This window comes from Megascapheus bottae, chromosome 4 (assembly GCF_031878675.1).
Source record: "Megascapheus bottae isolate mThoBot1 chromosome 4, mThoBot2.hap1, whole genome shotgun sequence".
Taxonomy (NCBI): domain Eukaryota; kingdom Metazoa; phylum Chordata; class Mammalia; order Rodentia; family Geomyidae; genus Megascapheus; species Megascapheus bottae.
The window spans coordinates 85537347-85562594 of record NC_143512.1 but is presented as its reverse complement, the minus strand read 5'-3'; the positions used below and the strand labels follow the sequence as shown (position 1 = coordinate 85562594).

General features: G+C 58.2%; 1 protein-coding gene across 1 annotated transcript in view; it reads left to right on the top strand.

Annotated features, from left to right (window-relative positions):
* Positions 1–22531, top strand: part of Slc6a18 (solute carrier family 6 member 18) — a 44809-nt gene extending 22278 nt beyond the window's left edge. The window contains exons 6-12 of the mRNA XM_090332157.1: positions 15719–15831; positions 17051–17179; positions 19591–19747; positions 20556–20760; positions 20977–21136; positions 21312–21474; positions 22291–22531. Coding sequence (XP_090188283.1) covers positions 15719–15831; positions 17051–17179; positions 19591–19747; positions 20556–20760; positions 20977–21136; positions 21312–21474; positions 22291–22461 — 1098 coding nt within the window. The 3' untranslated portion in view covers positions 22462–22531. The remainder of the gene's footprint in view (positions 1–15718; positions 15832–17050; positions 17180–19590; positions 19748–20555; positions 20761–20976; positions 21137–21311; positions 21475–22290) is intronic.
* The last annotated feature ends 2717 nt before the right edge of the window (positions 22532–25248 follow it).

Below are 25248 nucleotides of genomic sequence, written 5' to 3'. Positions count from 1 at the left end.
ACCACACCAGACCACAGCACAGATCCACACCACCACACCAGACCACACCACAGACCCACAGCACCACACCAGACCACAGCACAGATCCACAGCACCACACCAGACCACAGCACAGACCCACACCACCACACCAGACTACAGGACAGATCGACACCACCAGACCACAGCAGAGATCCACACTACCACACCAGACCACAGCACAGATCCACACCACCACACCAGACCACAGCACAGATCCACACCACCACACCACACCACAGCACAGATCCACACCACCACACCACACCACAGCACTGATCCACACCACCACACCAGACCACAGCACAGATCCACACCACCACCACCAGACCACAGCACAGATCCACACCAACAGACCACAGGACAGATTGATACCACCACACCACAGCAGAGATCCACACCACCACCCCAGACCACAGGACAGATCCACACCACCACACCAGACCACAGCACAGATCCACACCACCAGACCACAGCACAGATCCACAACACCAGACCACAGGACAGATCCACACCACCAGACCAGACCACAGCACAGATCCACACCACCAGACCAGACCACAGCACAGATCCACACCACCACACCACACCACAGCACAGATCCACACCACCACACCAGACCACAGGACATATCCACACCATCACACCAGACCACAGCACAGATCCACACCACCACACCAGACCACAGCACAGATCCACACCACCACACCACACCACAGCACAGATCCACACCACCACACCACACCACAGCACAGATCCACACCACCACACCAGACCACAGCACAGATCCACACCACCACACCAGACCACAGCACAGATCCACACCACCACACCACACCACAGCACAGATCCACACCACCCCACCAGACCACTGCACAAATCCACACCACCAGACCACAGCACAGATCCACACCACCACACCAGACCACAGCACAGATCCACACCTCCAGACCACAGCACAGATCCAGACCACCACACCAAACCACAGCACAGGTCCACACCACAACACCAGACAACGGCACAGGTCCACAACTTCACACCAGACCACAGCACAGATCCAAACCACCACACCACACCACAGCACAGATCCAAACCACCACACCAGACCACAGGACAGATCCACACCATCACACCAGACCACAGCACAGATCCACACCACCACACCAGACCACAGCACAGATCCACACCACCACACCACACCACAGCACAGATCCACACCACCACACCACACCACAGCACAGATCCACACCACCACACCAGACCACAGCACAGATCCACACCACCACACAACACCACAGCACAGATCCACACCACCACACCATACCACAGCACAGATCCACACCACCCCACCAGACCACTGCACAGATCCACACCACCAGACCACAGCACAGATCCACACCACCACACCAGACCAAAGCACAGATCCACACCACCAGACCACAGCACAGATCCACACCACCACACCAAACCACAGCACAGATCCACACCACCACACCAGACAACGGCACAGGTCCACATCTTCACACCAGACCACAGCACAGATCCAAACCACCACACCACACCACAGCCCAGATCCAAACCACCACACCAGACCACAGCACAGATCCACACCAGCACCACCAGACCACAGCACAGATCCACACCACCACACCAGACCACAGCACAGATCCACACCACCACACCAGACCACAGCACAGATCCACACCACCACACCAGACCACAGGACAGATCCACACCACCAGACCACAGCACACATCCACACCACCACACCAGACCACAGCACAGATTCACACCACCACAACAGACCACAGCACAGATCCACACCACCACACCAGACCACAGCACAGATCCACACCACCACACCAGACCACAGGACAGATCCACACCACCACACCACACCACAGCACAGATTCACACCACCACACCACACCACAGCACACAGCCACACCACAACACCAGACCATAGCACAGATCCACACCACTACACCACACCACAGCACAGATCCACACCACCACACCACACCACAGCACAGATCCACACCACCACCCCAGACCACAGGACAGATCCACACCACCACACCAGACCACAGCACAGATCCACACCACCAGACCACAGCACAGATCCACACCACCACACCAGGCCACAGCACAGATCCACACCACCACACCACACCACAGCACAGATCCACAAATCCATCCAGACCACAGCACAGATCCACACCATCACACCAGACCACAGTACAGATCCACACCATCACACCAGACCACAGGACAGATCCACACCATCACACCAACCACAGGACAGATCCACACCATCACAGCAGACCACACCACAGATCCACACCATCACAGCAGACCACAGCACACATCCACACCACCACATCAGACCACAGCACAGATCCACAACACCACACCACACCACACCACAGATCCACACCACCACACCACACCACAGCACAGATCCACACCACCACCCCAGACCACAGGACAGATCCACACCACGACACCAGACCACAGCACAGATCCACACCACCAGACCACAGCACAGATCCACACCACCAGACCACAGGACAGATCCACATCACCACACCAGACCACAGGACAGATCCACACCATCACACCAGACCACAGGACAGATCAACACCATCACACCAGACCACAGCACAGATCCCCACCACCACATCACACCACAGCACAGATCCACACCACCACACCACACCACAGCACAGATCCACACCACCACACCACACCACAGCACAGATCCACACCACCACACCACACTACAGCACAAATCCACCCCACCCCACCAGACCACGGCACAGATCCACACCACCACACCAGACCACGGCACAGATCCACACCACCAGACCACGGAACAGATCCACACCAACACACCAGACCACAGCACAGATCCACACCACCCCACCAGACCACACAACAGATCCACACCACCGCACCAGACCACAGCACAGATCCAGAAAACCACACCCGACCACAGCACAGATCCACACCACCACACCAGACCACAGGGCAGATCCACACCATCACACCAGACCAAAGGACAGATCCACACCATCACATCAGACCACAGGAGAGATCCATTCCATCACACCAGACCACAGGACAGATGCACAGCACCACACCAGACCACAGCAGAGATCCACACCACCACACCAGACCATAGCTCAGATCCACAAATCCACACCAGACCACACCACAGATCCACACCACCACACCAGACCACAGGACAGATCCACACCATCACACCAGACCACAAGACAGATCCACTCCATCCCACCACACCACAGGACAGATCCACAGCACCACACCAGACGACAGCACAGATCCACACCACGACACCACACCACAGCACAGATCCACACCATCACAACAGACCACAGGACAGATCCACACCAACACACCAGACCACAGGACAGATCCACACCACCACACCATACCACAGGACAGATCCACACCATCACAGCAGACCACAACACAGGTCCACACCACCAGACCACAGGACAGATCCACACCACCGCACCAGACCACAGGACAGTTCCACACCATCACACCAGACCACAGCACAGGTCCACACCACCACACCAGACCACAGCACAGATCCACAAATACACACCAGACCACAGCACAGATCCACACCACCACACCACACCACAGCACAGATCCACACCACCACACCACACCACTGCACAGATCCACACCACCACACCAGACCACAGCACAGATCCACAAATACACACCAGACCACAGCACAGATCCACACCACCACACCACACCACAGCACAGATCCACACCACCACCCCAGACCACAACACATACCCACACCACCACACCAGACTACAGGACAGATCCACACCACCCGACCACAGCACAGATCCACACCACCACACCAGACCACAGCACAGATCCACACCACCACACCAGACCACAGCACAGATCCACACCACCACACCAGACCACAGGACAGATCCACACCACCAGACCACAGCACAGATCCACACCACCACACCAGACCACAGCACAGATCAACACCACCCGACCACAGCACAGATCCACACCACCACAACAGACCACAGCACAGATCCACACCACCACACCAGACCACACCACAGACCCACAGCACCACACCAGACCACAGCCCAGATCCACAGCACCACACCAGACCACAGCACAGACCCACACCACCACACCAGACTACAGGACAGATCGACACCACCAGTCCACAGGACAGATCCACACTACCACACCACACCACAGCACAGATCCACACAACCACACCACACCACAGCACAGATCCACACCACCACACCAGACCACAGCACAGATCCACACCACCAGACCACAGCACAGATCCACACCACCAGACCACAGCACAGATCCACACCACCAGACCAGACCACAGCACAGATCCACACCACCACACCAGACCACAGCACAGATCCACACCACCACACCAGACCACAGGACAGATCCACACCATCACACCAGACCACAGCACAGATCCACACCACCACACCAGACCACAGCACAGATCCACACCACCACACCACACCACAGCACAGATCCACACCACCACACCACAGCACAGCACAGATCCACACCACCACACCAGACCACTGCACAGATCCACACCACCAGACCACAGCACAGATCCACACCACCACACCAGACCACAGCACAGTTCCACATCACCAGACCACAGCACAGATCCACACCACCACACCAAACCACAGCACAGATCCACACCACCACACCAGACAACGGCACAGGTCCACATCTTCACACCAGACCACAGCACAGATCCAAACCACCACACCACACCACAGCACAGATCCAAACCACCACACCACACCACAGCACAGATCCACACCAGCACCACCAGACCACAGCACAGATCCACACCACCAGACCAGAGGACAGATCCACAGCAGCACGCCAGACCACAGCACAGATCCACACCACCGACCAGACCACAGGACAGATCCACACCACCAGACCACAGCACAGATCCACACCACCACACCAGACCACAGCACAGATCCACAAAACCACACCAGACCACAGCACAGGTCCACACCACCACACCACACCACAGCACAGATCCACACCACCACACCACACCACAGCACAGATCCACCCCACCCCACCAGACCACAGCACAGATCCACATCACCACACCAGACCACGGCACAGATCCACACCACCAGACCACAGCACAGATCCACACCACCACACCATACCACTGCACAGATGCACACCACCACACCAGACCACAGCACAGATCCACACCACCACACCAGACCACAGCACAGATCCACACCAACCCACCAGACCACGGCACAGATCCACACCACCAGACCACAGCACAGATCCACACCACCACACCAGACCACAGCACAGATCCACACCAACCCACCAGACCACGGCACAGATCCACACCACCAGACCACAGCACAGATCCACACCACCACACCAGACCACAGCACAGATCCACACCACCACACCAGACCACAGCACAGATCCACACCACCACACCAGACCACAGCACAGATCCACACCAACCCACCAGACCACAGCACAGATCCATACCATCACACACACCACAGCACAGATCCACACCACCCAACCAGATCACTGCACAGATCCACACCACCAAACCACAGCACAGATCCACACCACCACACCAGACCACAGCACAGATCCACACCACCACACCAGACCACAGCACAGATCCACACCACCACACCACACCACAGCACAGATCCACACCACCACACCACACCACAGAACAGATCCACACCACCACACCACACCACAGCACAGATCCACACCACCCCACCAGACCACTGCACAGATCCACACCACCAGACCACAGCACAGATCCACACCACCACACCAGACCACAGCACAGATCCACACCACCAGACCACAGCACAGATCCACACCACCACACCAAACCACAGCACAGATCCACACCACCACACCAGACAACGGCACAGGTCCACATCTTCACACCAGACCACAGCACAGATCCAAACCACCACACCACACCACAGCACAGATCCAAACCACCACACCACACCACAGCACAGATCCACACCAGCACCACCAGACCACAGCACAGATCCACACCACCACACCAGAGGACAGATCCACAGCAGCACGCCAGACCACAGCACAGATCCACACCACCACACCAGACCACAGGACAGATCCACACCACCAGACCACAGCACAGATCCACACCACCACACCAGACCACAGCACAGATCCACACCACCACACCAGACCACAGCACAGGTCCACACCACCACACCTGACCACAGCACAGATCCACACCACCACACCAGACCACAGGACAGATCCACACCACCACACCACACCACAGCACAGATTCACACCACCACACCACACCACAGCACACAGCCACACCACCACACCAGACCACAGCACAGATCCACACCACCACACCAGACCACAGCATAGATCCACACCACCACCCCAGACCACAGGACAGATCCACACCACCACACCAGACCACAGCACAGATCCACACCACCAGACCACAGCACAGATCCACACCACCACACCAGACCACAGCACAGATCCACACCACCAGACCACAGCACAGATCCACACCACCAGACCAGACCACAGCACAGATCCACACCACCACACCAGACCACAGCACAGATCCACACCACCAGACCACAGCACAGATCCACACCACCAGACCACAGGACAGATCCACACCACCAGACCAGACCACAGCACAGATCCACAAATCCATCCAGACCACAGCATAGATCCACACCATCACACCAGACCACAGTACAGATCCACACCATCACACCAGACCACAGGACAGATCCACACCATCACACCAACCACAGGACAGATCCACACCATCACAGCAGACCACACCACAGATCCATACCATCACAGCAGACCACAGCACACATCCACACCACCACATCAGACCACAGCACAGATCCACAACACCACACCACACCACAGCACAGATCCACACCACCACACCACACCACAGCACAGATCCACACCACCACCCCAGACCACAGGACAGATCCACACCACGACACCAGACCACAGCACAGATCCACACCACCAGACCACAGCACAGATCCACACCACCAGACCACAGGACAGATCCACATCACCACACCAGACCACAGGACAGATCCACATCACCACACCAGACCACAGGACAGATCCACACCATCACACCAGACCACAGGACAGATCAACACCACCACAGCAGACCACAGCACAGATCCACACCACCACACCACACCACAGCACAGATCCACACCACCACACCACACCACAGCACAGATCCACACCACCACACCACACCACAGCACAGATCCACACCACCACACCACACCACAGCACAGATCCACCCCACCCCACCAGACCACAGCACAGATCCACACCACCACACCAGACCACGGAACAGATCCACACCACCAGACCACGGCACAGATCCACACCAACACACCAGACCACAGCACAGATCCACACCACCACACCAGACCACAGCACAGATCCACACCACCACACCAGACCACAGCACATATCCACACCACCACACCACACCACAGCACAGATCCACACCACCACCACCAGACCACAGCACAGATCCACACCACCAGACCACAGGACAGATCCACAGTACCACACCAGACCACAGCCCAGATCCACACCACCACACCAGACCACAGCACTGATCCACACCACCACACCAGACTACAGCACAGATCCACACCACCAGACCACAGCACAGATCCACACCACCACACCATACCACTGCACAGATGCACACCATCACACCAGACCACAGCACAGATCCACACCAACACACCAGACCACAGCACAGATCCACACCACCAGACCACAGCACAGATCCACACCACCACACCAAACCACAGCACAGATCCACACCACCACACCAGACAACAGCACAGGTCCACATCTTCACACCAGACCACAGCACAGATCCAAACCACCACACCACACCACAGCACAGATCCAAACCACCACACCACACCACAGCACAGATCCACACCAGCACCACCAGACCACACCACAGATCCACAACACCAGACCAGAGGACAGGTCCACAGCAGCACGCCAGACCACAGCACAGATCCACACCACCACACCAGACCACAGGACAGATCCACACCACCAGGCCACACCACACATCCACACCACCACACCAGACCACAGCACAGATCCACAGCACCACACCAGACCACAGCACAGATCCACACCACCACACCAGACCACAGCACAGATCCACACCACCACACCTGACCACAGCACAGATCCCCACCACCACACCAGACCACAGGACAGATCCACACCACCACACCACATCACAGCACAGATTCACACCACCACACCACACCCCAGCACACATCCACACCACCACACCAGACCACAGCACAGATCCACACCACCACACCACACCAGAGCACAGATCCACACCACCACCCCAGACCACAGGACAGATCCACACCACCACACCAGACCACAGCACAGATCCACACCACCACACCACACCACAGATCCACACCACCAGACCACAGGACAGATCCACACCACCACACCAGACCACAGGACAGATCCACACCACCACAGCAGACCACAGCACAGATCCACACCACCCCACCAGACCACTGCACAAATCCACACCACCAGACCACAGCACAGATCCACACCACCACACCAGAGCACAGCACAGATCCACACCACCACACCAGACCACAGCACAGATCCACACCACCAGACCACAGCACAGATCCACACCACCAGACCACAGGACAGATCCACACCACCAGACCAGACCACAGCACAGATCCACAAATCCACTCCAGACCACAGCACAGATCCACACCATCACACCAGACCACAGGACAGATCCACACCATCACACCAGACCACAGGACAGATCCACACCATCACACCAGACCACAGGACAGATCCACACCACCACAGCAGACCGCACCACAGATCCTCACCACCACATCAGACCACAGCACAGATCCACAACACCACACCACACCACAGCACAGATCCACACCACCACACCACACCACAGCACAGATCCACACCACCACCCCAGACCACAGGACAGATTCACACCACGACACCAGACCACAGCACAGATCCACACCACTAGACCACAGCAGAGATCCACACCACCACACCAGACCACAGCACAGATCCACACCACCACACCACACCACAGCACAGATCCACACCACCACACCACACCACAGCACAGATCCACCCCACCCCACCAGACCACAGCACAGATCCACACCACCACACCAGACCACGGCACAGATCCACACCACCAGACCACGGCACAGATCCACACCAACACACCAGACCACAGCACAGATCCACACCACCACACCAGACCACAGCACAGGTCCACATCTTCACACCAGACCACAGCACAGATCCATACCATCACACCAGACCACAGCACAGATCCACACCACCACACCAGACCACAGCACACATCCACACCACCACACCAGACCACAGCACAGATCCACACCACCACCACCGGACCACAGCACAGATCCACACCACCAGACCACAGGACAGATCCACAGTACCACACCAGACCACAGCACAGATCCACACCACCACACCAGACCACTGCACAGATGCACACCACCACACCAGACCACAGCACAGATCCACACCACCACACCAGACCACAGGACAGATCCACACCATCACACCAGACCACAGCACAGATCCACACCACCTCACCACACCACAGCACAAATCCACACCACCACACTAGACCACAGAACAGATCCACACCACCACACCTCACCACAGCACAGATCCACACCACCACACCACACCACAGCACAGATCCACACCACCACCACCAGACCACAGCACAGATCCACACGACCAGACCACAGGACAGATCCACACCACCACACCAGACCACAGCACAGATCCCCATCACCACACCAGACCACAGGACAGATCCACACCACCAGACCACAGCACAGATCCACACCACCACACCAGACCACAGCACAGATCCACACCACCAGACCACAGCACAGATCCACACCACCAGACCACAGGACAGATCCACACCACCAGACCAGACCACAGCACAGATCCACAAATCCACTCCAGACCACGGCACAGATCCACACCATCACACCAGACCACAGGACAGATCCACACAATCACACCAGACCACAGGACAGATCCACACCATCACACCAGACCACAGGACAGATCCACACCATCACACCACACCACAGGACAGATCCACAGCACCACACCAGATGACAGCACAGATCCACACCACCTCACCAGACCACAGCACAGATCCACACCATCACACCAGACCACAGGACAGATCCACACCAACACACCAGACCACAGCACAGATCCACAAATCCACACCAGACCACAGCACAGATCCACACCATCACACCAGACCAGAGGACAGATCCACACCTCCAGACCAGACCACAGCACAGATCCACAGCACCACACAAGGCCACAGCACAGATCCACAGCACCACACCAGACCACAGCAGAGATCCACACCACCTCACCAGACCACAGCACAGATCCACACCACTACACCAGATCACAGGATAGATCCACACCACCTCACCAGACCACAGCACAGATCCACACCACCACACCAGACCACAGGACAGATCCAGACCACCACACCAGACCACAGCACACATCCACACCACCACACCAGACCACAGCACAGATCCACACCACCACACCAGACCACAGCACAGACCCTCACCATCACAACAGACCACAGGACAGATCCACTCCACCACACCAGACCACAGCACAGATCCACAAATACACACCAGACCACAGCAAAGATCCACACCACCACACCAGACGACAGGAGAGATCCACACCATCACACCAGACCACAGCACAGATCCACACCACCACACCACACCACAGCACAGATCCACACCAGCACCCCAGACCACAGCACAGATCCACACCATCACACCACACCACAGCACAGTTCCACACCACCACCCCAGACCACTGGACAGATCCACACCACCACACAGGACCACAGCACAGATCCACACCACCAGACCACAGCCCAGATCCACAACACCAGTCCACAGGACAGATCCACACCACCAGACCAAACCAAAGCACAGATCCACACCATCACACCAGACCACAGCACAGATCCACACCATCACACCAGACCACAGGACAGATCCACACCAACACACCAGACCACATCACAGATCCACAAATCCACACCAGACCACAGCACAGATCCACACCATCACACCAGACCAGAGGACAGATCCACACCACCAGACCAGACCACAGCACAGATCCACAGCACCACACAAGGCCACAGCACAGATCCACAGCACCACACCAGACCACAGCACAGATACACACCACCTCACCAGACCACAGCACAGATCCACACCACCACACCAGATCACAGGATAGATCCACACCACCTCACCAGACCACAGCACAGATCCACACCACCACACCAGACCACAGGACAGATCCAGACCACCACACCAGACCACAGCACACATCCACACCACCACACCATACCACAACACAGATCCACACCACCACACCAGACCACAGCACAGATCCACACCATCACAACAGACCACAGCACAGATCCACACCACCACACCAGACCACAACACAGATCCACACCACCACAACAGACCACAGCACAGATCCACACCACCACACCAGACCACAGCACACATCCACACCACCACACCAGACCACAACACAGATCCACACCACCACACCAGACCACAACACAGATCCACACCACCACAACAGACCACAGCACAGATCCACACCACCACACCAGACCACAGCACAGACCCACACCATCACAACAGACCACAGGACAGATCCACTGCACCACACCAGACCACAGGACAGATCCACACCACCACACCAGACCACAGGACAGATCCACACCATCACACCAGACCACAGCACAGATCCACACCATCACACCAGACCACAGGACAGATCAACACCACCACACCAGTCCACAGAACAGATCCACCCCACCCCACCAGACCACAGCACAGATCAACACCACCACACCAGTCCACAGCACAGATCCACACCACCCCACCACACCACAGCGCAGTTCCACACCACCGCACCAGACCACAGCACAGATCCACACCACCACACCAGTCCACACAACAGATCCACACCACCACACCAGACCACAGCACAGATCCAGAAAACCACACCAGACCACAGCACAGATGCACACCACCACACCAGACCACAGGACAGGTCCACACCATCACACCAGACCAAAGGACAGATCCACACCATCACACCAGACCACAGGACAGATCCATACCATCACACCAGACCACAGGACAGATGCACAGCACCACACCAGACCACAGCAGAGATCCACACCACCACACCAGACCATAGCTCAGATCCACAAATCCACACCAGACCACAGCACAGATCCATACCATCACACCAGACCACAGCACAGATCCACACCATCACACCAGACCACAAGACAGATACACTCCATCCCACCAGACCACAGGACAGATCCACAGCACCACACCAGACCACAGCACAGATCCACACCACCACACCAGACCACAGGACAGATCCAGACCACCACACCACACCACAGCACAGATCCACACCATCACACCAGACCACAGCACAGATCCACACCACCAGACCACAGCACAGATCCACACCACCACACCAGAACACAGCACAGATCCACACCACCACACCAGACCACAGCACAGATCCACACCACCACACCAGACCACAGCACAGATCCACATCACCAGACCACAGCACAGATCCACACCACCACACCAGACCACAGCACAGATCCACACCACCACACCAGACCACAGCACAGATCCACACCATCACACCAGACCACAGCACAGATCCATACCATCACACACACCACAGCACAGATCCACACCACCACACCACACCACAGCACAGATCCACACCACCACCACCCGACCACAGCACAGATCCACACCACCAGACCACAGGACAGATCCACAGCACCACACCAGACCACAGCACAGATCCACACCACCACACCAGACCACAGGACAGATCCACACCATCAAACCAGACCACAGCACAGATCCACACCACCACACCAAAGCACAAATCCACACCACCACACCAGACCACAGCACAGATCCACACCACCACACCACAGCACAAATCCACACCACCACACCAGACCACAGCACAGATCCACACCCCCACACCACAGCACAAATCCACACCACCACACCAGACCACAGCACAGATCCACACCACCACACCACACCACAGCACAGATCCACACCACCACCACCAGACCACAGCACAGATCCACACCACCAGACCACAGGACAGATACACAGCACCACACCAGACCACAGCACAGATCCACACCACCACACCAGACCACAGGACAGATCCACACCACCAGACCACAGCACAGATCCACACCACCACACCAGTCCACAGCACAGATCCACACCACCACACCAGACCACAGCACAGATCCACACCACCAGACCACAGCACAGATCCACACCACCAGACCACAGGACAGATCCACACCACCAGACCAGACCACAGCACAGATCCACAAATCCACTCCAGACCACAGCACAGATCCACACCATCACACCAGACCACAGGACAGATCCACACCATCACACCAGACCACAGGACAGATCCACACCATCACACCAGACCACAGGACAGATCCACACCATCACACCAGACCACCGGACAGATCCACACCACCAGACCAGACCACAGCACAGATCCACAAATCCACTCCAGACCACAGCACAGATCCACACCATCACACCAGACCACAGGACAGATACACAGCACCACACCAGACCACAGCACAGATCCACACCACCTCACCAGACCACAGCACAAATGCACACCATCACACCAGACCACAGGACAGATCCACACCACCACACCAGACCACAGCACAGATCCACAAATCCACACCAGACCATTGCACAGATCCACACCATCACACCAGACCACAGGACAGATCCACACCACCAGACCAGACCACAGCACAGATCCACAGCACCACACCAGACCACAGCACAGATCCACAGCACCACACCAGACCACAGCACAGATCCACACCACCTCACCAGACCACAGCACAGATCCACACCACCACACCAGACCACAGCACAGATCCACACCACCTCACCAGACCACAGCAGAGATCCACACCACCACACCAGACCACAGGACAGATCCAGACCACCACACCAGACCACAGCAAAGATCCACACCACCACACCAGACCACAACACAGATCCACAGCACCACACCAGACCACAGTACAGATCCACACCATCACAACAGACCACAGGACAGATCCACTCCACCACACCAGACCACAGGACAGATCCACACCATCACACCAGACCACAGCACAGATCCACACCACCACACCAGACCACAGGACAGATCCACTCCACCACACCAGACCACAGGACAGATCCACACTACCACACCAGACCACAGGACAGATCCACACCATCACACCAGACCACAGCACAGATCCACACCATCACAACAGACCACAGGACAGATCCACTCCACCACACCAGACCACAGCACAGATCCACACCACCACACCAGACCACAGGACAGATCTACACCACCACACCAGACCACAGGACAGATCCACACCACCACACGAGACCACAGCACAGATCCACACCACCACACCAGACCACAGGACAGATCCACACCACCACACCAGACCACAGGACAGATCCACTCCACCACACCAGACCACAGCACTGATCCACACCACCTCACCAGACCACAGCACAGATCCACACCACCACATCAGACCACAGGACAGATCCAGACCACCACACCAGACCACAGCACAGATCCACACCACCACACCAGACCACACCACAGATCCACACCACCACACCAGACCACAGCACAGATCCACACCACCACACCAGACCACACCACAGATCCACACCACTACACCAGACCACAGCACAGATCCACACCATCACACCAGACCACAGCACAGATCCACACCACCACACCAGACCACAGCACAGATCCACACCACCACACCAGACCACAGCACAGATCCACACCATCACACCAGACTACAGGACAGATCCACACCACCACACTAGACCACATGACAGATCCACACCTTCGCACCAGACCACAGCACAGATCCACACCACCACACCAGACCACAGCACAGATCCACACCACCACAGCAGACCACAGCACAGATCCATACCATCACACCAGACCACAGCACAGATCCAGCTGCCACTCCTCCACACTACAGAAGAGTATCATGCCATGACACAGACCATACAACAGGACCAGCTTTCCCTCCACACCAAATAATAGAACCAGCTCTTCCACCCCCCCATGCCCTGAGAACTCTTGAGCGTCTGTTCTCTCCTATGGTTGCTCCCTTATAAAAGTGAGGCAGAGGACCCCAGAGAAGGTTCTGGGGCAGTTGGACCGGTTGGGAGATGTGGTTTTCTGCCTAGGCCTCCTTGTCTTGTTCCAGATGCAGATTCTGCAGAACCCCCGGGTGTGGCTGGATGCTGCCACTCAGATTTTCTTCTCTCTTTCGCTGGCCTTTGGAGGTCACATTGCGTTTGCAAGCTACAACCCACCCAGGTAAGTGTGGACAAGCTGCCACCTGGCCAGGTAGGTGTGGACAAGCTACCACCCATCCAGGTATGTGGCCAGCGTGGGTGCGGTGTTGAGCCACTCGTCTGATATCAGGCAAGTGCTTCTTCTTCTTGGTGGTGGCTATGGGAACCAGGCATCCCTGGGACCTTGTGCTGGGCTTGGCGCCCAGTGACACGACATGAGAGCCGTCCCTGAGGACAGTGTGGGGTGTCCCTGAGGATTGCCAGGTGGGCCTGGTAGCAGCCCACAGCATCACCCAGAAAGTCAGCCAGCAGCCCAGCCCACAGCTCTGCGTCTATCTGGGGAGGCCATCGGAGATGCTCCAGAAACAATGGTTTGGAAAGAGCAGAACAGTGAAAGTGAGAGCTTGAGTGCCGCTATGGGTGGATTCAAAGAGGGGCCAGGCAAGAGGCAGTGATGAGAGGCAAAGAGGAGGAGGGAGGTGGAAGACAGCTGACACAATGGCCCTTAGGGATGGTGATGGACAATCAGGACAGCACCAGGCCCGGCTGACCAGACCCTTGCTGGCTGACGTCCTCACAGAAGTGCTTCCTGCCAGAGGTTCTGGTGGCCCCTGTGTCACCTGGGCAGCTATGACTCTCGTTCTGCCTCACCTTCACACTGGGCGGGATGCTGGCAAAAATGCCTTCGACACAAGGGCCATCACAGCCCTGTGTGGGGATCGTGACGTCCCTGACGCCTTGCTGCTGATGCAGAGGCTGCCTGGTGCGGCCCTGCACACTCAGCGCTCTAAAGTGCCGCCCACAGTCATCAGATCCACAGCCAGGAAGCTCCAGGATGGACTTTAAACCGAGGGACTTCCTGCAGTTGGCAGCCTTTCTGTCCCCTAAGGAGTGAGTGGAAAGGCTGAGACAGAGGACTCCTGTGCTCCCTAACCCTCTTCAGGGACAGATGAGCGGGGCTCGGGTCTCCGAGCAAGTGGGAAGCTACTCAGCACACTACACTACAGTGCGCCAGGGTGCAGGCTCTGCCAGTGCCCGGCCCTCGACTTGCTGCTGCTCTGTCTGGAGCCCACGAGGTGGCCCTGAGCTGCATCAGGGCGGGGCTAGGACCGGGGAGCTCAGGGATCCCGGCAGGCTCTGCGCTCAGAGCGGGACCTGGGCTGGGAGGAGGAGGGCCCGCTTTCCCCAAGCTGGGCAGGTGGTTAGCCACAGAGTCACTGATGCGTTGTGCTTTTGTCCAGGAACAATTGTGCAAAGGATGCTGTCATCATCAGCGTGGTCAACAGCCTGACCTCCCTGTATGCCTCCATCACCATCTTCTCCATCATGGGGTTCAAGGCCACCACTGACCACAAAAGGTGTCTGGACAGGTGAGCACAGGGGAGGTGTCTGGACAGGTGAGCACAGGGGAGGTGTCTTTTGGACAGGTGAGGTGTCTGGAGAGGTGAGCACAGGTGAGGTGTCTTTTGGACAGGTGAGGTGTCTGGAGAGGTGAGCACAGGTGAGGTGTCTTTTGGACAGGTGAGGTGTCTGGAGAGGTGAGCACAGGTGAGGTGTCTTTTGGACAGGTGAGCACAGGGTAGGTGTCTTCTGGAGAGGTGAGCACAGGTGAGGTGTCTTTTGGACAGGGGAGGTGTCTGGAGAGGTGAGCACAGGGGAGGTGCCTTTTGGACAGGGGAGGTGTCTGGACAGGTGAGCACAGGGGAGGTGTCTTTTGGACAGGTGAGGTGTCTTTTGGACAGGTGAGGTGTCTGGAGAGGTGAGCACAGGGGAGGTGTCTTTTGGACAGGTGAGGTTCTGGAGAGGTGAGCACAGGGGAGGTGTCTTTTGGACAGGTGAGCACAGGTGAGGTGTCTTTTGGACAGGGGAGGTGTCTGGAGAGGTGAGCACAGGGGAGGTGTCTTTTGGACAGGGGAGGTGTCTGGACAGGTGAGCACAGGGGAGGTGTCTTTTGGACAGGTGAGGTGTCTGGACAGGTGAGCACAGTTGGTGACTGGTCACCACAAGGTGCAGCCCATCTGAGTGCAGAGTCTCTGCAAGTGGAGCTAAGGTAAGGACTGAGCAAAAATGCTTAAATCCAACAGCAAGTGTCCTTAGACAGACAAGAACAAGGACGGACAGCATCTGGGGATGTGAGAACAATGCTGTGATGTGGCCATGACGGTGACAAGGCTGTGACATGGCCATGGGTTGTAATAACTCTGTGACAAGGCTTGGGCTGTGATGAGGCTGTGAGGTTGTGGCCGTGGGCTGCGATGAGGCCGTGGGCACCCCTGGGCACCGGGAGCAGCAGGGACACATCTCAAACACCAGCCATTCTGCCCCCACTGGGACTTTGACCAGGCCCGGAGACGACTTGGTTGGTACCACCGGGAGGTCAGGGAAGAAACACCCTGGCATCCAGGTGTCCTTGGCATGCTGCTGTGTCCAGCCAACTCCTCAGGTGTCTGCAGTGCTCTCACCCTGCTGGCAGAGAGGGACATACAGAAGACAGGTTGGCCATGGCAAGTCCAGCCTGAACCCCATGCTTCCAAAGCTGTGAAGAGCCGTGAGCGGCGTATGAGAACCACGAGGGGGACGGCCCAGTGCCCAGGCCCTGCACGAGCCCTAAAGAATGAGAGTTCTTCCCCTATCTGCAACTGTGAAAACCAAGGCTGGACCCTGCCGGAGAATCTTTTTCTCCATGATAGAAATAAGATGAGCACACATGTGCTCAAGCCCTAGTGAGCCCTGCAGGCACGCAGCTCCACCTGCAGCCACACTGAGCCGGTACCCAGCCAGCCCGGTCACCATTCCGTGTAGTCCCAGAGCCAGAGTCATGGGACGCTGGGCCACTGCTCTGGGGACTGCGAGCCTGCTACACCTTCATCACCCCCAGGACTCCGGCCTGCTTCCTGTTTCTGTTGCATGACACCTGCCACGCCACCTCTGCCATGCTCGTCACAGCCACCTGGTACGGGGACACAGGCAGCATGTCTGCACTGTTTGTTTGGCAAGATCACTGGCAAAAATGTGGACAATATGGCACTCCACAGGGCACCAAAGAGATGTGTCTGCAGCACAAGATGAAGCAGTGGCTTCTCACCTTGGCAGGAACCTGTGAGCCACTGACTTTAGATTGTGCTGCTCCCAGTGTCTGCCCGGAACTACTCGAGAGCTCAGGTACTGTGCTGGGGTGCGGCCCGGCGCTGGGGCAGAGCCGCAGCCAGGATGGCACAAGGCCTAGGCGCCGCTGGAAACACTGAAAACTTTTAACGCCCAAGCGCGGCCGGGGCTTCAGGTTCACTGGGCTCCTGCAACGCGCCGACACCCTGGCAGAGTGCGAGTGCACCCACTTGGTGGACTGAAGCTCCGATTTGTGTGGCCCTGGGTTTGAACCTCGGGTCCTAAAGTCACAAGGACATGTTGGAGGCTGGGGGGAGGGGGAAAGGAGGGGCCCCCTCCCCAGGCAAACCTTGAGATGCCAGGCCTGCCTGCAGCTGCCCTCCACCTGCCTGTCGGGAAGCTGACAACTGTCCTCCTCAGGGTCACTCAGGCCCAGGGCCGGAGCCGCCTCCCCACTGTGTGCACAGAGTGCCCGGGGACCTCACTCAGGCCCAGGGCCGGAGCCGCCTCCCCACTGTGTGTGCGGAGCTGGCAGGCGCCTGGAAGTTTGGCCTGAAGTGCAGTCCACGGAGCCACGGGGGGAGTGGCGGCTGAGGTGATGCGGCTCTGTGTGCAAGCATTTCCTGGCATGTGTGCTGCACCCAGCCGCGCTCACCAGCCTCCTTCCGCCCTACAGAAACATCCTCAGCCTCATCAATGAGTTTGACTTCCCCGAGCAGAGCATCTCCAGGGACGACTACCCGACTGTCCTCATGCACCTGAACGCCACCTGTCCAGACAGAGTGGCTCAACTCTCCCTGAAGACATGCCACCTGGAGGACTTCCTGGATAAGGTAGGGTAAGGCGGACGAGGCGGTGTGAGTGCTGTGGAAGGATGGGGCAGGGCGGCTGTGTATAGGAAGACAGGGACCACGCAGGGTTGGGGACCACGCAGGGTTGGAGGGGGACGGGCAGGGGGCTGTCCACGGGAAGACGGGGACCACGCAGGGTTGGAGGGGGACGGGCAGGGGGCTGTCCACAGGAAGACGGGGACCACGCAGTGTCAGTCTTGCAGAAAGTGGCTCAGAGGACTGATTCCCACAGACCAGGCCCAGGAAAGGCCGTGGGCCGTGAACTCACCCGTCTGTAACTGAGGGCCAGGCCAGGCTGAGGGAGCAAACCCCATGGGGACAGATTCCAGGAAGGGACAGCCAGAGTTCTGGTGGCCGAGGCCAGTGGAGTCCTGAGACTCAGAGATAGCAGGGTGGAGGCAAGTTCTCACAGCCGTAACTCACGCTGGCCTCAAGAGCCCTGGCGTTCCTGCTCACCTGCTCGCTGGTCCCTCAGAAGTGAACCTGCAAAGCCAGCCCACACCCCTAACCCTGGCTGCTCAGGAGGCCCAGGTCTGAGCCAGCTCGGGCAGAGGCCCTGAGACTCCTGTCTCCACTCCACCAGCACAGCGTTGTAAGTGGAGCTGTGGCTCCACGACGCTGGTGGCTACACACCAGCCTTGAACGCAAGAGTCAGGCGAGAGCACAAGGCCCTGAGTCCAGGGAGGGGGTGGGGGCAAGGTAGGAGGAGGAAGGGGAAGGGAGAGAACCCGTGGCTGGCCCGGTGGCACAAGCCAGGCCGTGCAGGCCTCAGGCAGGGTCTGCGTTGCAGAGCGCCTCAGGCCCGGGCCTGGCCTTCCTGGTGTTCACGGAGGCCGTGCTGCACATGCCCGGGGCGGCCGTGTGGGCCGTGCTCTTCTTCGGCATGCTCTTCACCCTGGGCCTGTCCTCCATGTTCGGGACCATGGAGGGGATCCTCACGCCCCTGCTTGACATGGGCCGCCTGCCCAGAGGCGTCCCGAAGGATGTCCTGACCGGTGAGTGGGCCCTGTGGACGGCGAGGGCCTGGGCCCACCGTGCACATGCGGCCGTGCCTGGACCCGCACGAAGACTGCGGGCTGCCCACCGCGGGAGGGGAAGGCCCACAGCTAGCTCCGGGTCCCAGGGCCCCCCAGCCCCGGGAGAGGCAGGGAGGAGCCGCCCCGGGCCCCCCCCCGGGCCCCTTATACCTGCGTCCCCACTCCACCCCGTAGGGCTGGTCTGCCTGGCCTGCTTTCTCTGCTCCACCTGCTTCGTGCTGCAGTCCGGGAGCTACTGGCTTGAGATCTTTGATAGTTTCGTGGCGTCTCTGAACCTGCTCATCTTCGCCTTCTGTGAGGTGGTTGGAGTCATCTACGTCTACGGGATGAAGCGGTGAGCCCCCCTCCCCGTCCCCTCTCCGGAGCTCCATGCGGACACGGCAAGGTGGTGGGACAGGCCTCTCATATCACCCGGCACGCTGCAGTGCGGGTCCTGGGGGGCCCACAGCTCCTGGCTCCGGCCCGTGCGTGGGCCTGCCTGGGGCCCAGAGCGTCCTGTGCCGTCGTAGGTTCTGTGATGACGTCGCGTGGATGACCGGCCGAAGGCCCAACCTCTACTGGCGGGCGACGTGGGCCGTGGTGAGCCCGCTGCTGCTGCTCTGCATCTTCCTGTCCTGCGTCGTCCTCCTGGCCCGCAGTCCACCCAGCTACCAGGCCTGGAACCCCCACTACGTAGGTCCTCCTGTGAAACGCGGGGCTCTTTGCGTCCCACTTGCTCCCACAGTGCCACCAGGGCCCATCCCCATGTGGACACGCCTCTGTGACAGCATGGCCTGGCCACGGGCAGTGACCAGGGGAGGGCACGGCCGGCTCTGCTGAGGCCTGAGGCCGTGGGTGCTCTATGACCCCAGGGAGCCTGGAGCCGGGGCCCAGCGGAGTGCATGGACACCACGGCCATGGCAGGCTCCTCTGGCCATGGCCGGTCTCTCTGCCTCCTTTGGGATGTGGCCTCACTCCTGACTGCCCAGGTGCTAGGGGACAGAAGTCCCAATCTGGTCATTCTGCATCACTGACAAGTGGCAGAAGGGGCTTCATGTTTGTCACATGACTCCATTGACTTTGCACATGTCACCGTGGCCCCACTGTGGCTCTCCACAGTACACAGTCCAGGAGGGAGCCACCCTGACAGCCCCATGGCCTCTAACGCTCAGCTCCAACCTTCTCCTGCCTTCTGGGGAGCGTGGGCCCAATTCCTGTCCATTCTCACTCTAGCCAGGGCGCCCTCGGCAGCAATAACTAGACAGAGAAGATGGGGCAACGTTCTTCTGGAGAATTCCATGAGCACCACCCATTCCTCCACGCGCTCCTCTATTTCAGTATGAGGTCCAGGGTGGAGAACGAGCAGACCAGGCTTCCTGAGACAAAGGAGCTCCTGCTCTTTTGTCTCTGAAGAAAGGAAGTGAAGCCGTAGCTGGCCGTCTGTTCCTGTCAGGCAGTCCCCCCCACACACCTGGGCGCAGGGCCTGAGTTGCTCTCCTGTCCCCGCAGGCACAATTCCCCCTGCGGGAGGAAAAGCTGTACCCAGGCTGGGTGCAAGTCACCGGCCTGGCCCTGACCAGCCTGCCTGTATTGTGGGTCCCAGTCGTTGCACTGGTCCAGCTGCTGGCTCGGAACAGACAGAGGAGGGGCACCCAGCCGGACGCTGGGCTAAAGCTGTAAGATGGACGCCAGGGCGGGGAGGGGCTGGCTGGCCGGGGCTCCTGCCTGTACCTGTTCATTACATGTGTTCTACCACTGATGCATGGAGCCCACTGCCTCGCTCGCGCTCGCCGAGACACAGCCCACCCTCACCACGGAGGGCGGTTCACCCTCACCACAGAGGGCGGTTCACCCTCACCACAGAGGGCGGTTCACCCTCACCACGGAGGGCGGTTCACCCTCAGAACCTGCGGAGGTTCTCAGGAGCCAGGACACCAGTGTCCAACACTGGACTCTGGGGCATGTGGTCCTCTCCCAGCTGAGTCGCCGGGGCGGGAGGCATCTGCTACTCACGGGAATCCACACTGGCTGGGGCGGGCGCAGTCAGAATGGTGACAAGCAGAGCTGGGAACTCATTTTAGGTGTGTGGTCTCCACGTCACAAGTTACAGGAATCTAATCCAGGGCTGGTCTCCAAGAAAAGGGCCGAGCTAAAATACGATGAAGCACCTGGTCTTTACCCAAACCCATCTGAGGTCACCGCCTTCGTGAGGGCACAGAGGGCCAGATGCCCAGGCCAGCCTTCCCACCGGAGCCACAGGCCACCAAGGCCTGGCCTTATTGACAAGAAATGTGGAGGTGCCATTTTTATGTTCTCAGCACTCATTTTAGCCAAGAAGGTACAACAGAATCAGGCAAGGTGGCTCACGCCCGTAGCTACTCAGGAGGCTGAGATCTGAGGATCAAGGTTCAAAGCCAACCAATTAACCTCTAGAAAACAGGAAGTGGGGCTTGGCTTAAGGGTAGGGCGAGACTTGAGCTGAAGAACTCAGGGACAGCGCCCACGGCCAAGTTCAAACTCCATGACCCACACACACACATAAAATTCTCCTTTCTCAGGGTCAGGGGTGATACTGCCTCAGTCACTCCGCCAGGCCTTTGCAATCACCAGGACCGCAGCTGACCTCAGAACACTGGTCTTCATGAGCCCAGGCTCCCCCGAGCAGCAGTGTGGGCCAGGGCCAGCTCCAAAGCCAGGGGTGCTGGATGGGGAGCCAGAGCCAGAATGGCTTCACGCAGGCCCTGGCTCCTCACGGAAACTGACTGGCCTTGTGGGGCGGCCTTGATGCTGAAAAGCCAAACTAGCAAGGTAACACAGTGGGCCAGGATATAGCACTTTATAGGTGTCACAGTGGGATGGGGTGTTGTTCTTGGTGTCACAGTTAGATGGGACGCTGTGCTTAGTGTCACAGTGGGACGGGATGCCGTGCTTGGCTCCTATTGTGAGCCACCCTTGTCGTGGCAGCTGGGACCCCAGAGTAAACAAAGGCACACTCAGGACTACCTGCCTGCAAAGCCAGGGCACCAGACATGGAACTGATTGCAGGGTCCCCACCTGAAGTGCCCTGCACACGCCAGCACCTCAGGCCATGACCCTCCCGTGCCTGTCACGAGGCCATTAGTGGGGCACACAGTCCACACCCGTCGTGAGGCTAAGGGCACACGTGGAGTCACGGAAACTGCTGTCACCACCAGCCAGCTGTCCCTCAGCCGTAACCAGTGAACCCAAACCAGCCTGGTGCGGTGGGGCTCACGCCGGGGCTCACGCCTGTAATCCTACTCAAGAGGCCACGATCTGAAGGTCGTGGTTCAAAGCCAGCCCAGGTACAAGTCTGTGAGACTTACCTCCAATTAACCACTAGAAAACCAAGTGGAGTGTGGGAGCCTTGAGCCGAAGAGCTCAGGGACAGTGCCCAGGCCCACAGTTCAAGTCCCCTGACTGACCAAAAAACAAACAAACCGGAACTGGAAGCCAAGGACAGTCCCTGGCTGTCAGGGCTGGCTGCCCCGGCTGGACTTCAGCGTCCCCAGAGAGTGTGCACGGGGCATCTCAGGGCTGGCTGTCCGTGGGATTCTAGGTAGTGACTAGAGGGAAACACTCCCTCCACCGGGGTCCAGACGTAAAACTGCACGCGCCTGGCTGGCTGACCCTGGCGAGGGTGGGGAAGGGAACTGCTGAGAGGGACCGCGGGAAGCCAGCACTGCTCCTCAAGACCCACATGAGGAAGGGCCAGCCCCGGACCCTAACAACCAGGGGCTGGGGACAGCGGGTTGGGGTCACCAACCCTCCTGGACGGATCCTCCATATCACGTGGCAGACACCTGGGGGAGGGTGGAACCTGAGGTGCAGGACAGCACAAAGCAGTCCAGGCTCTCTCTCACGGCTGGGAGGAGCACCTCCTCAAGGGCACTGGTGCCCTCCCTATCCCAGGGCACCCTGCTCAGCAGGCCGATGAGATACAGAGGGACAGGAGGCGATCCAGCAGGCTGATGAGATACAGAGGGACAGGAGGTGATCCAGCAGGCTGATGAGATACAGGCAGAGGGACAGGAGGTGATCCAGCAGGCTGATGAGATACAGAGGGACAGGAGGTGATCCAGCAGGCTGATGAGATACAGGCAGAGGGACAGGAGGTGATCCAGCAGGCCGATAGGATACAGAGGGACAGGAGGTGATCCAGCAGGCCGATGAGATACAGAGGGTCAGGAGGTGATCCAGCAGGCCGATGAGATACAGAGGGACAGGAGGTGATCCAGCAGGCCGATGAGATACAGAGGGACAGGAGGTGATCCAGCAGGCCGATGAGATACAGAGGGACAGGAGGCGATCCAGCAGGCCAATGAGATACAGAGGGACAGGAGGTGATCCAGCAGGCCGATGAGATACAGAGGGACAGGAGGCGATCCAGCAGGCCAATGAGATACAGAGGGACAGAGATGATCCAGCAGGCTGACGAGATACAGAGGG